A 17,674-nucleotide genomic window follows, 5' to 3' on the forward strand; every position below is an offset into this window, starting at 1 on the left:
AAGTCCCATTCCTGCCAATTCAACTGCTTTGTGAAAGCATGTTGTTACAAATGTGCAAATGTTGCTTTGTGGAGGCGCTGGGTTTATTTCATCCATACCTCATCAGCCCTAACAGAGCTGCTATTGCTCGAGTTGTTTTTCATCTCATCTGTGACTGCAGTCCTCAGGAGCTGGGTGTTTGCAAGCATGTACAAGAGATGCACTTTAGTGGTTGATGCAGTCATAGTAATAGTCTGGGTTTCATCAGTGTGGTTTTTTGTGTATTATATAAATAGTCTTGTTTCATAACCCATAGGTACAACAGGTTAGTTTCCATTCCATAAATGCAGTTGTTGACTGGCAGTGTTGATGCTCTAAAACTGGAGAGACAAACATCTGCATGTTTAAAGTATCCAACCTTTTTATCTGATCTCATGACAGATTTCATTTAAAAGAAAAAGCAAGTTTCACAGAAAGTAAAAATCCTTTTACCTGCTACAGGATTGTTTGCTGTCAGCTCAGAGCATTTTCACAGTCACCTCAAGTGATCCATAATTTTACAGCCTTTCCCATGTCAAATCACAGGACTCTTGAGATTGGTTTTGTGAGTGTTGACATTACCATTGATCTTTACAGCCTCAAAGAAGATTAGTGTGCACTGAAATGAGGCTCAATCTTCAATGAAGGTTAATATATCCAGCAGAAATGCTGCTTGGACAAAATGATCTCTCTGCTAGCAGTTCTGACTTGGAACAGTTGGAAATTTGCTATGTCATATATTTTTAAAGTAATCTCAGATTTGTATTGAATCACCTCAGCGCTGTTTGCCCTTGCAAGACTGAGGTTCTCAAAGGGTCCCAAACATAGTCTTTCAGTTATTTGTGAGAAATGGCCAGACCTTACAGAATTTCTTTACACCAGCTGTGAAATCCAGCAATCTCTTATGGCACAATTCATTATTTTTTTCCACCTTCTCAGATCTTTACTTTGATTGTGACTGAACACTGGCACAGACTGACCATGAAGGTTGTGAAGTCTCCATCCCTGGAGATATTCAAAAGCTGTCTGCACATGGCCCTGGGCAACCATTTCTAAGTGCGTGTGCTTGAACAGGAAGTTGGACTAGATGACCCCCAGAGGTCCCTTTTAATCTGAGTTTGTCTATGATTGTATGAACCTCTCATCATTAGAATATGTCTTATCACCTTCCTACGGAGCATGTTCCAAGTGCTGCCCAGTTACCTGAGTTCTTGGATTCATTTGTTGCATTCCAGCAGTGTCATTGCAAGACTGGGTGTTTGCACTTGTTGCACACAGGGTTTTCCATTTTCTCAAAGCAATGCAAAAGTAGCTACTGGATATTATTTTAATGAATAAATACAGGTCATGACTTAGGAATCTGTAATGCTCCCCCACATACATTTCACCAGATAAAATGTAGTCACCATAATATATCAATAATCAGTAACAAGAATGAAATTATACAAAGAGCTGGAGTTCCTGAGTTCATTTAGCTTCATGGTGTTTAACAGCCAAATTCATTATTCAAGTTCTGAAATATGTTTAAATAGGACGTGAAATACTTTGATCTCTGGATCTCTTGCTAGTGCGAATGATCTGTTACAAGATTTGAAGAGCACACACATTTGTGTTAAGAGATTTTTACAGAAGAAATATGGAGATATAAACCCTGTTCCCTAACTCTCCAAACCTTTCATTACTTAAATCTGTGCAAAAAAAGCATGACAATATTAGATTGAAAAGGTCTTAGCATGGACTGCATCATTTTACACCCCCAGATGTGACTGCTTGATTTAGAAAGCAATCAGAAGTTAATTTCAAATGACCATACCAACTGCTCCTTTATCACTTGACAAGGGGATATACATATATATAAAAATGCTCCAATTTGTGAAATTTCAGGTAGCTCAGTTACAAATTTTTAATCAGTTTGATGAAACATGTCATTGCTGTTTGGCATAACTCTCTTCAGAGAAGAAATCAGAAAACTCTTTAACATCCACTGTTGTTGATTTGCTTTCTTGGTTTAATATTTAAAAAACATGCTCTTAATATAAATATTACACATAAATAAGGGAGTGCTCTCAGGAGGTGAGGTTAAAATCTGGTCCTCTACACATAAAAGGTCACATCTTTGCAAGCCTACCTTTGCAGTTAGGCATGACATTACTACTATTTTTCACTTAAAACCCTTTTGTTTTCTGTTGTGTATCTACTAGACTATGAGCAGCTGAGCTTTTGGATATGCCTGTACTCTCAGCTCAGGCCTAAGCAGGAACTGTTTTTCTCAATAAGTTAAGCCTATTCTTAATTTTGTCACTGCTTTGTGACACTATAAGCCACTTAGAAAGTCAATGATTTTAAAGGTAAAAGGTAAAAAGGACAGAAGTATGGAGTCCATATAATCAGGTGATTCTTGGATGCTGGATGTTAGACACTTTCTCAGGGTTGTTGACAACTTTCTGATTTTATTGTCAATGGCAATAAATAATTCTATATGGAGAAGAAAAAGGCTCCTTTTCTCAGTGTAGGGAAGTTCTGTAAAGATGAGTTTCAGTTTTGTGAAGAATGTCAGATTAAGACTGAATTTAAGTCTTTAAGCTGTAGTTGTCTTTAAGCTGTACTTGTGCAGTAACTTTGTATAATGATGCACATGATGAAGAGTCATCTGCCTTACTTGGCTGATGACTTGTCTGAGTTTATCCTTCTTATGAGCAAGTTCTAATTTCAGATGCACTGGGAACATTCCCAGCATATGTCATAGCTGAAACAGCATCCTTAAGGTTTCTGGTTAACATTCAGAAGAGGAAATGCAGAAGCATTGCCAGCATTTGATCATCAGGTAGCACGCTGGTATCTCTCAGCTGTCAAAGGACTGCAGGACCACAAGATGTGCTGGATTTCTCTTCTAACCACTCTTTTTTTTTTTTTTTTTAATTTCCCCCCCTAGTTGTTTTACATTTAGTCTTCATAGTATGTAGGTGGCAAGTGAAGGGCACTTTTACGCTTGCTCCCTGTGTATATAAGAGACTGGGCTTTCTTCTTTCTGGCACTTGCAAAAGAAGTGTTGTCATCCCCTGTTAAGGAGAGGTAGGAGGCAATGCTTTCCCTCAGGCCATAGCTGAGACAAGAATCATCCATTGCTGCCAGGGTGCTTCCAGTATCTTCAGTCACCTCCAGTCTTTAAAAGAACAAAATTTTGATACAATTTTTAGCTACTTGAACCAAGTCTGTTAGTACAATATTAACAGTTGTTAAACCAAATCATGTTAATTTTGTTACATAAAAAAAATTACTGTCTCACAGATCATCAAACGTTTCTGTCACCAAGCCACTTCCCAAAACAATCAGTACAACAGTAGCATCTAAGTATTTCCCAGCAGCTGAAAAGGAAATGACATCTTATATACCCTCTCTCTCTCTTCTTGGTCTGTAGGAAAAAATGGCCTCATTACTGCACAAAATTTTCTTCAATTTGTAAGCAAATGAATATGCTTTGTGAAGGAAGACAGTGGAGAGAAATTTACACTTTGAAAATAAGGCATACTTTTGTTTCTGGAGGTGGTTGTTTCACCAGCTTCTGAAACCTGACCTACTTTCTCTAGTTACAGTCATGGTATTAGAAGTCTCATGAACCTTGGTTTGGGGCTTTATATTGACAAAGTGTCCTCAGTGAACATTTATACTGGGATAAGGTGTTTACTGCACTTGAGCTGCTTCATGGATGGCCACTATGTGAAAAAGGGGAAACCATTTCTGACTTTTGGGGCTCATCTATAAGTCGTTGTATGTTAGCGTGCCATTGTTGGTAGATCTGACAAGGCTTTATGACCTGGCTCTTACTTCTGTCAGTTTGGTGAAGAAGATAGGGGAAATAATTGAATGTTAACTCTACTTTCTTTCAAAGATAGACCAAGACTAACAGTTAGAGAGCTGGACATCCAGTTTCATGAGTTAACCTTCTGTCAGCAGCTTTAAAAACTTAAAACTGGTCTCAGGAGAAGTAAATGGCTATTTCTTCTGTGTTGTATTTACAAATGAGCACAAGGCTGAAAAATAACCTTGTTGTTTCCGGAAGCCTGTGTTGTATGTGGTACCTGTGAATATTTCTCCAGCTGAAGTTTTTATTCCGCATCACCACAGGAGGAACTCGATTCGTTATGCTGCTGTTAGTGCACTGGGTAAGACAAGGTGTTGTAAGGACACAGCAGAGACCATCAGCAACTTCTGAACAGGGAAAGGAATACACAGACATTTAATCTTTGCTCACTTCAGTGCATTCCTTCCCCAATACGTGCTTAAATAACGTTTTGAACATGGTATTAGTAGTCATTAAAGTGTGTGCGCTTAGCAAGGCACAACTTTTTCCTTTCCTTATACCTTTACCCTTAAATTTATCACAGTACAAGTGAGGAAATGAGACACAGAAAGATAAAGTGACTTGCACAAAATCTCTAAGTTTGTTAGAGAGGAGAGACTTAAACTAAGGCTGTATGAGTACTCAGTGAGTTCTGCTTTTGCTTCCCATTGTCTCAGAGTGTGAAATACATGTAAGATGCAGCTGCCCAGATTGGATTGTATGTGCACATATTCTGCTGTGGAACAAGGCTATGGAAAGAATTAAGGTTCACATTTTACTTTCACCTGTATTTCTTCTCTCTATCCTCTTCTCTCTTCACTAAGAGCATTTCACAGTTCTTCTGCCCAAGTAGTTTACATTTCTGAGTCTTATTTCAGGGTGAGATTCTATATCATCTCATGGTGGGGGAAGAAGGAGAGCTAAGTTTTACTTTTTCTCCTCTTCTATCTATAAAACAGCTAAAAATATTAATTGTTATAAGTTTTGGGTTTCTTACCACCCTGAATTTTAAGTTTAGATGATTTGCTTCTTTCTAAATGGAGAAGGGTGTCCGCTAACTAAAATGTGGAAAGGAAAAAAAATTCCTGTCAAATTCTTACTCCTGTTTAATCATTGCACTTTAAAGGTTTTTTTTTGCTCTTTTTGAATGTGAATCTGTCTTTTCTCCCCAGATTATTAGATTAGTCTTTGGCCAACACACTTTTTTGTTTACCTATAAATACTCAAATATGGTAGCTTTACACTTTCAAAATTACATGATTAAAGTACAGAACCTATTGTTCTCTTGTAACTTTTATGCAAGTAATTTATTGCAATCTTCCTTCCTCATTTTAAAATGCTCTCACTTTAAGGCATGTTAACTGCAGTTACTTCATTGTTTCATTTGTCGAGTTACCTCTCTGACACAGGTTAAATTGCCATAAATCCAGAAAACTAACCTCAAAACAGGTATCATCCACTAGATGTTAGTAAAAATGACAGCTGAATCTAGATTTGAGCTAAGAGCCTGAGCCCCTTGAGATAAATTCTGCTGGTAAAATCAAGCAATATTCTTCTAAAGTAATTAGGAAGAAGCTAACGCTTCTGAGAATTTCCTGCTACAGATGAGGTTTTGTGATGCAGTGGTTCCAGAGAAAAATTTGATTACAGAACCTGGTCTCACGTGTCTTGATACTATCTGTCTATATGGTAAATGAGTAAGTGGCAAAGATGTCCATATTGGTACACAAAGTAAGCCAGGGACCCAGATTCACCACCTGTATCTGTACAGCTTAACAGTTTTTCTATACCCAAATTTTGAGTTTATCTGTGCTCTGAGAGGGGCTGAACATCCCTGATGTGTGCTAACCCTCAAACTGTTTTTGAAAGCTCTCTAGGGAAGTGCTAGACACTAGTGTTTGGACCAAATTAGTATTATTGACATGGTCATACAATATCCTATGCTGATACTGGCAGAGCCTATCTGTCTTTATTTAGCTGAGTTCTTTGGTTGATTTCAGTTGTACTGTTAAGGGTAGCATATTTGTGTTTAGGATCAAACCCAAAGTGAAATACATAAACCAAAAGTTTTCCCATTACTTGTACTGTGGCGGTAGTTGCAATTCTCAGACACAGGCAAAACTTTATGTTCTGGACCTTTGATAGATAATTTTATAGTTGCCAATGGAAAATATGTTTATTCTGAAGTTCTGAGTACCTGAGTAGTGATTCACAAGGTCTTCAAGGCACTGAAAGGTTTGTCGTGGAGAGATGTAATACCAGTTATTTGGGAGGCGGAAGATCCTGTAATGTTTCACTTGCCTGTGCCGCACTGACAAGGAATATAACCCTGGAGAAAGAGGAGATCTAATTAAAGTAGGGCACTAATTATAGAGAAGTAGTAGTGACTACAACCACAGCGTATGTAAGATGTGGTACTGTGATCCAAACTATCCCAGAAGGAGCTGAAAAAAAAAAAATTAGTGCCACCCTAATTTCTGATTATGCTACTTACATAGTGCACTTCATGTATGTGTATATTTAAGTATAACAATGAGAATAAAGAGCCCAACATCAGGGCTTGAGATTTTGACTGAATTTAGATTTCCAGTGTTTTTTAAATTTTTTTATTTATTTGGGGGGTGGGTGAGTTTTTTGGTTGGTTTGGTGTGGTTTCTTGTGTGGGTGGTTTTGTTGGTTTTTTTTTTTTTTCAAGTCATGGTATGGGATTTTTCTAAAGACAGTGTAAAGGAAATTGGCCTTTACAGAGGTTGTTTTCCTTCCTCTGAAGAGGGAGACCAGACTCATGTGTCTGTACACTGATTCACAGGTTTAGTCAGCTCCCAGTGATGCAGTAGTTGATACCTGGTGATGCAGTCCTAGTAGGAGATGACAACTTGGGTTTTCCTGTTCTTTGGTTTAAAAGTATTGTGCAGTTTTTAGCTGGTAAGGACTGAATGCTAATCCTAAATGTCTTTGAATTTAGTATAGGTATTATGAAATTACTTGGCATGCAAGAGGTTAGAGAAGATGATTTATTAATCCATTCTAAATGTAGTATCATGACACTAGGATGTGTTCTGGTGCTTCAGAACAAAAAAGGAAGATATCACAGTGGGCAATGGGAGGTGCATTCTCATTGAAGAGAATAAAAGTGTGTACAATACAGTTCCCCTGTAGCAACAGGATTGCTGTGAAAGAAAACAAAATTGAGGGCATGTTGTTCTTTTAAAAAGTAAATAGAATAACCAACTGTTTATATGGGAAGTGCACTTGTCAGCCACCCCCACTGCTTGGTGTGTATTTTATAGTTTCTTCAAGCAATCTCTTGTGGATCAAGGCAAAGATGTGCCCTTTCCTCCATTTGAAAAGACCCACTGCCTAACAGGCTTTGCATTTGATCAAAGTAAATAATAGTGTTTGAACAACTGTGTCTGTTTCTGCTGGTGCCTGTGGAACTTTCCAGGGCCATTGCTATAACCCTGCTTCCAGGGTTATGTAGGTGTACTGGTGAAGACTGCTGTGCTGCACTGGGTGCCTTTGCTTTCCTATTACACACATTTTCTGTTTTCAAATTGATCTGTGTGAAGCACGATGGGAAATGAATTAAACAGCTGTAAATCTCTTAATGCCTGAATTCAAGGGAGGAGGGGAAAAAAAATTCACATTTTCATACCTTTCCTAGTTTCACTCTCTCTGATCATGAAGGAGCCGACCTTGGTGTTGGGTAGCTGTAGAAGTTCCTCTGCTTTTTCTCTTCCCAGCCCTTCAAATAACCAGCTGTGAAGCAGGAAAAAACAAATTCTGAAATTTGGCCACCAGTGAAACAGGGAGCAGCATGTGGCCCTGAAAGTGCTGCATTAGCCAGGAAAAGCGACTGAAAAAATAACACTGTGGCTTTCTGTAGTTATTCTCTCAACTATGTCCAGGCATATTTTCCCAGTTTATGCAAAAAATGTTGTTCTGTTTGACTTCCATTAACTTTTGTGAGACGAAGAGAAGAGTGAATAAAGTTTAGATTTTTCCAGCTGCCTTGATCTGAGTTGTAGGGGATATACCCATGAGGTACATCGATGTCACATATCTGTGGCATTAGTGAAATCTCTCTTTTTTAAAAAATTTAAACTACTTCTGATAACCCCAAATTGTATTTTATTGTAAACCACCTCCCCCCGCCCCACCCCACCCCCACCCCCAAATACCCAAATACAGTTATTTGTAAAGTCCAGTCCTGCATATGGGAAAGTGGAATTCATCCTACAGATTTCACCACAGCTTACTGCACTGCTTGGTTGTCACAGGTAGTGTCTAACCATGTAATGGAGCTTGTTCAGCTGTTGTAGGGATTACTGGCACTTTATTTTAAAGTTATTCTTGTGTGTTTGATCCGGTCTACTCTCAGGAAAATGGTCTTGGGGAAGATTCAGACAGTAGCTTCCATTTCTATATCTGTGTCCTGCCTTTAGGAAAGCATCTCAGTTTCAGGAGGATGTAAAAGAATTTAATCACCTGCATAAATCTCAGTGAAGTTCACAGTTCGTATGCTTAAAATTAAACAGGTATTAAAGCTTTTGCCAGAAAGGTTTAAACTGTGTGCTTTAATTTTGTTTGTTTGTTTGTTTGTTTTCCTGTCTGGTGCCTAGGGCAACAAGAAACCTCCAAACCTGCTTTAGCTCTTCCAGGCTGAGAGTTTATATTCTTGGATGACTTATTAGTCTTCCTGTTTGTTCTTCTAGGTTTGTTTTTCATGAGCAACTCCAGCTTAAGTTTTATTCTTTTTAAATAAAAATCCTTTCTAAATAGAGTCTCTTTATCAATGTCTTAAAATTAGAGATCAGTCCATGCAACAGAAATATTTTAAATATCTTATATGACATTTCAGGGTTTTTTCACCCTTTCCAACATGTGAAACTAGGATTTTTATTTTTAGATAATGTAAACATAGATTTGAATTTGATGTTCTTAGATTTCAAATGAACTATTTTGGACTGTCAATAGCTAAAATTTCTGTCTAGTTACTATTTGCATTGTTTTGATTGTGACATTGAATAACTAATCAGGGTAGTGTATGTAGAAACACAGAGCTAAAAGGCTGTAGGAAATGCATTTACTTACCCATGATAAACCTTTGCCACATACTTTCCCGGAATATAGTTCTCTCGACCTGTTGTAAGGGAATGGACTCTCCACCAGCCTCCTTCACTGTGTGAAAGTAAGAAGGAATATTTTCAAATGACCTTTCAGAGCTTGTCCTCATTTTAAAAATTAGTTAAGACAATACAGATTATCCTGTAACCTTTTGTCTGTGTTCAGAAAGGGACCCAAATTTGTTTCATTTAGAACCGTTCCATTTCTAAACCTACATCAGGATTAAATTTGGATGCAGAAATAAGCTACATTTGTTTCATTTAAATGATGTAAGTAATAAAATATTTTTTCTGTGTTTAAAAGAAGAAGAGTAAACACTCAGTGGTTAAACCATGCTGTGCTCTGCCTTCCCACAGCTAGACTTGTACTGGTATCCAAGATATTAGGCTGAGTATGCTGTGTCTGGACAGCTCAGTAACTATTTCTGTAACATCAGGGTAGACATACTCAGCAAGTGCACCCTGTCTGCCTGGGAACAGGTTTTCAGTTTAACAGAACTTGATTCATGGTTTGCTCTTTTCTTCAATAAGTTTTTGACCAGATTAGAAAAATAAACCCCCCAAAAGACTCATAGCTGAAATTAGGTGACTAGGTATATGTTTTATCTTTGATATATCATAGGTTCTTGCTGTGATACTGAATGCTGGCTTTAGCTTTTGGATATCTTAGGAAGGCAGGGTGACCAGAATTTTCATATGGATGCTTTGGAACTTTAGTGGTTAGTGCAAGGATGCTGACGATTGATGGGTTCTCTCCAACTGTTCTTTTAAGAGTCTGAATCCAAATAAAACTGTAACTTGTGTTTGAAAGCTGCTTTTGTGGACATTTATATAAGTGTTCACAAATAATTTGTGGGCTGCAGACCAGTGTATCAGTGTATTTCAAAACACCTTGGTTGAAAACATTTAGGTTAAACCCCCTGAGCTGTAGCTGCTGGGATCATGGTCCAGAAAGTATACGCTGAGGGAAAAAGAGAAATGCCTGCTGGTCAGAGTTGGAAATTTCAGGGCCTCAAGTATTGTTTGTGGCTTTCTGTCTGCCATGAAATTATCTATAAGAAGTTTAGCTTCATTTCTTGTTTTTTTTTTTTCCCCTACAACTCTCCCAGACAGAACCAATCATTGAATAAAAAACAAAAAAACAACAACAAAAAAAAAAAAACCAACCACAACAAAACAAACAAACAAACCCCCACCAAAACACACAAACAAACAAACCCTGAGAGACTTAGCATCTTCCTTCCTCCAAACTGTAGTATTACTAACCTTGAAAAATCCCTGTGATGATTAAAAGTACCAAAGCAGCATATCTGTCCTGGGGCAGGAGCCACAGAAATTATGCAGACTGGGAGGTTTATTGGAGGACATCTGGTTTGACTACTGCCAGCTAAATGCAGCTTTTCATCTGGTAGCAAAAGATGCCTGACAAGCGTGGAGAGTGGGAAGCTGCTATTGGTGCATATCTAATCCTGCCAACCAAGCACCGTTACAAATATTTGTGAGTTTTACTTTTTGTGGGGATTCCAAACATCTTGTTCTTGGCAGGATTGATGGGGCTGATGGCCACTACACATCATTGCATTGGTAGAAGGCTGAAAGCTGCCATTGTAAGAGCAGTGTGTGCTGCCTGCCCATACTGGCTTCTCTGTGATGGCTCCACATCACTTGTGCTCTGGTTGTGCCTGCTGTGCTGTTGTTCTCTTCCACTGTATTTTGCTTCTTTGAATGAACTGAAAAAGGTTATGCCTACAGCTTATGTATAGCAAGAGTCTCATAGGCAAGCAGTTCCTATTAACATCTGTACCTACTCCACAGGTATTTCACTAGGACACTGTGCTTTAGATAAGGCATAGGAGTGTCTTATCTTCTGTGAGCAAGTTGTTTCAAAAAAGAGGAAAGATCCCATCAAGGCTTTGTTTGGCTCTTATGTACTGTGAGGAGATTTTGAGCACTGCACATCAAACATGATAAAACCTGCTGCTACAGAAGCCTATTTCTTTTAGAAGTTGTTTGTCCAGTGGATAATACTATGCAGCATATGGATGCATATGATATGGCACACATGTAATTCCCATGAATATAGGCATATGCAGTTATCATACCTGATGAAAAGTGGGGGTGAATCTTTAGGCTGGAATTTCCAAGCTATAACAATTGTTGTACCGTGTGGTACTATGTTACACAAGCTACAGCAATTTTTAAACAGCTAGAAATTACCAGAGAAGAATTCCCCTGGTTTAGGGAAGCTCTCCATCAGCAGGAAAATTAATCTAGTATTGCCTGAGCCTTGTGATCTCTAGGTTCAGGCAGGCAGGGAAAGCACTTCATCAGCAGAATGTAACTGCAGCCACTCCAGGTCAGACCAGAGGTCCCTGTAGCCCCATATCTTGTTGCTGATAAAGGCCAGTGCATGCTTCAGTGGCCTGGAGAAGAGTCTGAGAATTCATCAATGGGCTGTGCTACTTCTGTTGAGCACTTTTGTCCTCCAACCATTTGATGCTGCTCAGTTAGAGAATTTTTAAAATGAATTTAGAAATTCTCGGAAGATTTCTCTGCTATGAATATCTGGGCTTGCCTTGGGTCTTTCTGCTCCACCAGCTGCAAAAATGAAATCTTTAATTTTTGTTTCAGTGCTGCAAACATTGGCTGTACAGATCAATAACTTCTAGGAGGTCACTTTGTGCTGATACAAGTTGTGCATAAAATATCAGGGCTGTTGGCTTTTATTTTTCAAGAAGTTTGCTCACTCTTGTATGTGGCAATATTTGCACTAAGGATAAGGTCACTGAACTACTTCTTTCAAGCCTACTTCCTTCTAGGACTTATGCATTTTTGAGTGGAACTGGCTGGGAAATCTTTGACCTTTTTTTGTTCTCCACTGAGAAAATGCAGTGGATTCAAACTGCATTAAGAAAAAACATGTTATTTTTTTATTTTATGTTTTCATGTTGCCTCAAATCCAGGGTGAAATTCTAAGACCTCATCATAAAGGAATTGTTAACTCAAAAAAGAGTGAGGAAGAAATTGTGAGACACACCTGACAGAGAAATTCAGAATAATTTTCCTTTTCTATGTGATTCAAACTATTTTTGCTCTTATTCTGTTTTCTACTAAAATGGGAGGGATAATTTCTCAAACTTGGTTTTCAGAGTAGAATTCTGCTTTAAGTCCTGCTTTAGAACAGAGTCCACTTCCAGCTCCAGAAACAATGTCAGAGGAATCCAAAGACCAAAGAACAATCTGAAATCCCACATCCTTAAGCTATGGGGAGATTTATGCAATGGCTATCTATCCTTCCTTGAAAATTGTGAACTCAGTTAATTTTTCCTGAACTGCATCCAGTTTGGGCCAGGTGCATAAGGCAGCTTTGCATCAATCTTAGCACACCCTGATTAAAAAAATAAAGGGACAACTTACTCCGATAGCACACGTAGTTTTTCCCCTACATGAAATATAGGTTGACTTATGTCTGCTGAAGGGTAGTCGTAGAGGACAGCCAGGAAATCACTCTCCTGACCTGTTAAAGAAGAAAGAAAATGTCATTTAAAAATGAGATAGAATTCTGAGGCAGAAATGGATTATTCATTATTAATATTATATTTTACATAGTAGGTCAAATGGGAAAAAAGATCTCGCTCTGAAATGTCACTTGGTAAACATAAAGAGCTAAAGATGAGCCTATAACTTTACAAGAAGAATGTGAAGATGTTAGAAATGAAAAAAGAAGTCATCTGGTTAATTGCAAGCAACTAAATTTAGGCTACTTTTTCTAGTAATTACCATATTTAAAGGACATATTCAGTTTGAAACTAGCAAAATAAGTATTTATAGTATTAGGAAATAACTCAGTTTGATTAATGCCACTGTCTCTGAATGCCTTAGCTACCGTAGAGAGCCAAACTGATGCATTACATTTAAGGAAAGAAAGATGCATGTTGAATTCTTCCATCATTTAACATGCCCTTATCTTCAGTTAAAGAAGAGAGACGACAAGGGTGTTTGTAATTAAATCAGTGTCCTACTTCAGTTTGCAGAACTGGGGTCAGAAGTGTGGATCTGAGGTAGGAAGACTGTTTACATAAACTGGCATGACTCTGGGCCTTGTAACACTGTGTAGGACACATTCTGGGCTTCCTAGGTTTCTGAAGGATGAAGGCACTTTGCTCAAGATTGGGACTATCAAACATTCAAGAGCTCCTCATCCAGCAGGAATTTCTGGTGCCCAGTAAATGCTGACAGGTGGGAGATTCAGAAGTGTGTCATACTGAATGTTTTGGCACTAGTGCTGGGAAGAGGGATTGTGCAATATGCTGCCTTTGTTTCTCCTGGAAGTGAGTCCCTTCCCTCTGCAAGTCATGGTACCCTCCACTGACACACAGGGAGACGAAGCTTCCCCTCTTCTGCCACCAGGACTGGTGTCTTGTTTCTTAGCAATGCCATCTAGTAGTATATTTGCAGGTTTGATGTCCAGTCTGTGCAGCTCAGCACGTGCAAAAATGAGAATGAATTCAGTGGAGAAAAGAAAGTAACCAGAGAGATAGGCACAGTTTTGTGTCTTGTTAGAACTTTTCATCTTTAAGATGATTTTTTTAGGGGAACAGCCTCATTAAAGAATGCTGAGGCTGGCTTGGTGGTTTCAGCCTCTGTGTCCCAGGGTCTTACAAATAACTCACAGTCATGATGACGAAAGGCTGAAGGGAACATGCAGGTCTGCAGAAAAATATTTTCAAGAGGAGAGATTTTACATTTATTATCCTTACATCTGTGATAATGAGTGTATAAGTGTTAAGGAAAACATTCCATATGAGGTTTGAAGGAAATAGAAAACAGTGTTTTCTTAGGTGATTTTGAGTATCTGATTGTTATTATGTTATAGGGACACGTTATGCAAAGCAGTCATTTTACCTTAGTATTCAACTGACTGTAAGCAATTTTAGTCTTGCTAACCCTTGCCTGTTGAAGTAGCCCCATGATACAGTTAATGAGCATCCCTATAGATACATAGGTGTATAGAGTCTGGCATAGACATTGGTTGGTTTGACAGTGTATTTCATATTAGTATTGCCATAGTTTTCATAGTTGATTAGCATTACTAAATTAAACAGGGCTATTCAAGTACCTTTGTATTAATCAGTCAATTGTCACGATTATTCTACTGTGATTTATCACACAAGTACTTCAACTATACTGCAAAAATTTTGTGCTAAGCATGCCTTTGATTACCTCCCTGTTCTGCACTAAGGCCACTTCTGTCTCTATGCAACTGCTTAGAGAAACTAGCTATGAAACTAGAAAGACCTAAGTATTGGTGCTGAGTCTTTCCCAACAAAGCAAAATCTTTATCCAGGATGATAAGAAACAAACTAGATTGTAAGAACTGCAGAATGAGGGTAAGCTGCCATCTCCTAACTTCTCATTGCAGATTTAGACAGCAGTTCTACGCAGAATGCAATTTATTTTAGCTTAATGAAAATGCCTTTAACCATACTATTTTTAAACTTTATAGATGGTTTGTTTCCATACTGAAAGGGTGGAAAACAAGTGTTTTTCTGCTCTCCTTCCTTGCATACTGGTGGTTTGCATTTCGTTCCGCACTGTGGGGTACGTGACTTTTTCTCTATTTCAGCATGATCTGTGTTACTTTGCTTACTCTTTCATCTTTACATTCAGTTTTGTTTCAATTTTGCTTAACTTGATGTTCTGAAAAGGAAGGAATTAATCATAGTGTTGGCTGCCACATCCATGCTAATGTCACCTCTTAAATTATATGTAATTATATTATGAGTGAAACCAAAGGGGTTTTATGCTACCCCAAATCTTTCAATCCTCCTAATCCACAAAAAAGACTTCATTTTAATAAGTATTTAAAACAAACCTCATTGGGGTTTTTGGTCATGTAAAATACCCCACTGCACACTACAGCCTTTCACAGAATCCATCCTAGATCCTTTCAAACACAAAAGCCTCAAAAGTGGGACTAAACAAATGACAGTTTCACCACACCCAAATTTCACAGTGATCTAATAGATTTGATCTGATGAGCTCCCAACTGTCTAAAGTTGTAAAAAAAAAAAAAAAAAAATTGTCTGAATTATTCTAACAGAAGCTCTCCTCTGCAGTGTGAGTGTAGGTTACATCTGAAATGGAACAACTTAGAGGTTAGAGTGGAAAGATCGAAGCACAATCATTTCCACCAAATCAAATGTTAATTCTGGTTGATTGATTTTTTTTTTTCCTTAGGAGTAGGAAATGAATATGAAGTATATGCTAGTTTTAGATGTCTGCATCCCTGCATGTCTTGCAAAGTGTGAGACTGAATACTGCATGCTTCAAATTATTAATTGTGCATTATTAGAGAGATGGAGAAGCACAGGCAGAGCATCCAGATCCATCTCATCACTCTCAAAAAATGCTGTGCTGTGCACCACTGTGGTATACTATGATTTACAGCATGGCACATACCAGACAGAATAATGAAGAGTACTGGTGTGTGTCTGGGAGGCTGTCTTTGCAGCAGTGTAAGGTGTGGCCTCAGAGTTGTACTGGTGTACCCACATCAGATGGGAACTGAGAGTTATGCAGGTGCAGCTCAGTAAGGATTAACCCTTGATTCAAAGACCTGAATGAGGAAAAAAAGAAATGGATGGGCTCACAATCCTTTGCTGTGGTAGCTATTCTGTTATCAGTACCTAGATTATGCCAGGGATGTCCATACAGTGTTGTTAGTTTCAGATGGAGTGCAGTCACATTTGGAATCCAAATGCTCCCTTGGGAAATGCAAGCTATGCACTTTCTCAGGACCAAGACTGATACACTAAGGGTGAATAAAGCACAGAATTCTGCATTCAGTGCAGCTCTCAGGTAGCACAAGGGGCTTACATGAGTCCAATGAACCCATTCACATTGTAGATCAGGTCTTCAGACTCCAGTTATCTGTGTTCTTCCCCCTTTTTGTTGAATATTCTTTCCTTTCTGTTTTAGTCTTTCATTTTATTCAGTCTTACTGAAATGCACCACTGTAAAACTTGTTTTTCCTAATAATTATCTGTACTGTTCTAAATCCATGGATTGGATCCTCCAGCACTTAAATCAAAGGTGGCCATTCCTGGCCTGGGAGAATCTTCTGTGGCTGGTGATGTGATTTGGAGTTTGATCTGCTCAGGAAGACAAATATCTGTAAACTCACTGGATTAACCACAAGATATACTTTCATTGTGAAATTCCTTTTCCAGAGTCCACTTTCATAGGATTTGGATGACAGCACTGATCTTTCTATTCTCAACTTTGATTAGAAACCTCTAAACCATTATGGAGATGCTGGTCTGATCCAGACTAAGAGTTAGATCCATATGCAGGCTGTTAAATCAGAGAGTCACAGAAGAGTTTGGGCTGGAAAGGACCTTTAGAGGTGACCTCATCCAAATACCCTGCAATAAAGACCTAGGTCTACATGGATGCCTCTGTCAGCTAGCTCTTGACCATGTTAAAAACAGGGCTAGCTTTCCTTCCAGCACTAGTGAAGGAAGGCTGATTCCTTATCTGTTTTGTAATAAGCAGCCCAGCTGCACCAGTTTTCATGGAAAGCTCTAACATTTTTATTAATACCTTCCCTCTATAAAGCACAAAAGAACCCCAAATCCCCAAACTGCTTTCCTTACCTTTGGGGAGTGATTTATTACTGCTCTTGGACCAGCTGTCTGTCACATTGCGTCATGAGAGCTTAGGCTGTGCTGACTCCATCTACTCACTTGCAGTTTGGGAATAGTAGGTCTCTAAATTCCTCTTGCATGACCTCTACCAGCCTATAGTAGGGGCAGGGGACTTTGCAGCCTGATTTTTTCACATGCAGATGCATAGGACAGGTATGTTAGATCCCCCACTGACAGCTTGAAAAGTGTATTTATGTATAACCTTTATGGATCAACCTGGTGCCAAGTTGGCTGCATGCTACTTTTAATGCAGCTGTCTAAGAGTGGACTTCAGGTTCAGGGCAAACTTAATGTAATTAACATTTTTAATCTTAAAAGAAGCAAAATCAAATTTCAAGAATGAATTTGTATAAAATATAAAATAGCCCATACAAGTATGTCAAAATACGTTTTTTCCCCAGAACCTACTGTTTCTGAAGTAGTGCTTTGATGCTTTCTGACCTGAAAGGAATATCTTTCAAGGAGAACTAGCGATTAATATTTTTAATATTAGAGGTTTTTAATTAATGTACTTTTGGTAAAATGATCTTGAATGTAGCTAAAAACAAATACTGTCCAGAGGATGCTCCTCTTCTCCCAGAGCAGTCACACACTTGCCTGCTTTTACTGCATCAGGCAGATGTAGGAAGACATGTGGATGAATGTACTATACATTTTGAACATCTTTTTCTCTTGAAAGAAATTAAATGAGTGCTTACCCGTTTGGCTCAGCACATTTGTTTCTTCAGAGGCTCTTGGCGTTTTCACAGTATTTCCCATTGTGCTCTCAAATTCCGTCAAAGTTCTTCGGAACTAAATCAAAGGAGACATTGAAATGAAGCATCAGAATAACACCTGCTGTGCCAACAGATGAGAAATGACCTAGTTTGGGTGTCTCCAGTTTTATGCAGTTTTGCTTTTGAGAACTCTTGTGTCAAATTCATGTGAGAGTTTTACATACTTGCTAAACTCTTACCACTTTGGTGCTTTTATCAGGGGAA

The 17,674-nt window shown here is 38.5% G+C and overlaps 2 protein-coding genes across 2 annotated transcripts in view; one reads left to right on the forward strand and one right to left on the reverse strand.

Moving 5' to 3' along the window:
- The window catches only part of TG (thyroglobulin), a 137,828-nt gene that overhangs the window by 81,832 nt on the left and 38,322 nt on the right, over positions 1–17,674 (forward strand). The gene's annotated exons all lie outside the window — the stretch shown is intronic.
- On the reverse strand, positions 2,962–17,453 carry SLA (Src like adaptor). The gene is made up of 7 exons (XM_054385313.1): positions 17,393–17,453; positions 12,403–12,502; positions 8,954–9,040; positions 7,515–7,618; positions 6,057–6,188; positions 4,098–4,227; positions 2,962–3,181 (listed from the first exon to the last, which is right to left on the reverse strand). Exons 1-7 carry the CDS (start codon positions 17,451–17,453, stop codon positions 2,962–2,964), a joined length of 834 nt encoding a protein of 277 aa, XP_054241288.1.

Source organism: Indicator indicator, chromosome 12 (genome assembly GCF_027791375.1).
Source record: "Indicator indicator isolate 239-I01 chromosome 12, UM_Iind_1.1, whole genome shotgun sequence".
Lineage (NCBI taxonomy): Eukaryota > Metazoa > Chordata > Aves > Piciformes > Indicatoridae > Indicator > Indicator indicator.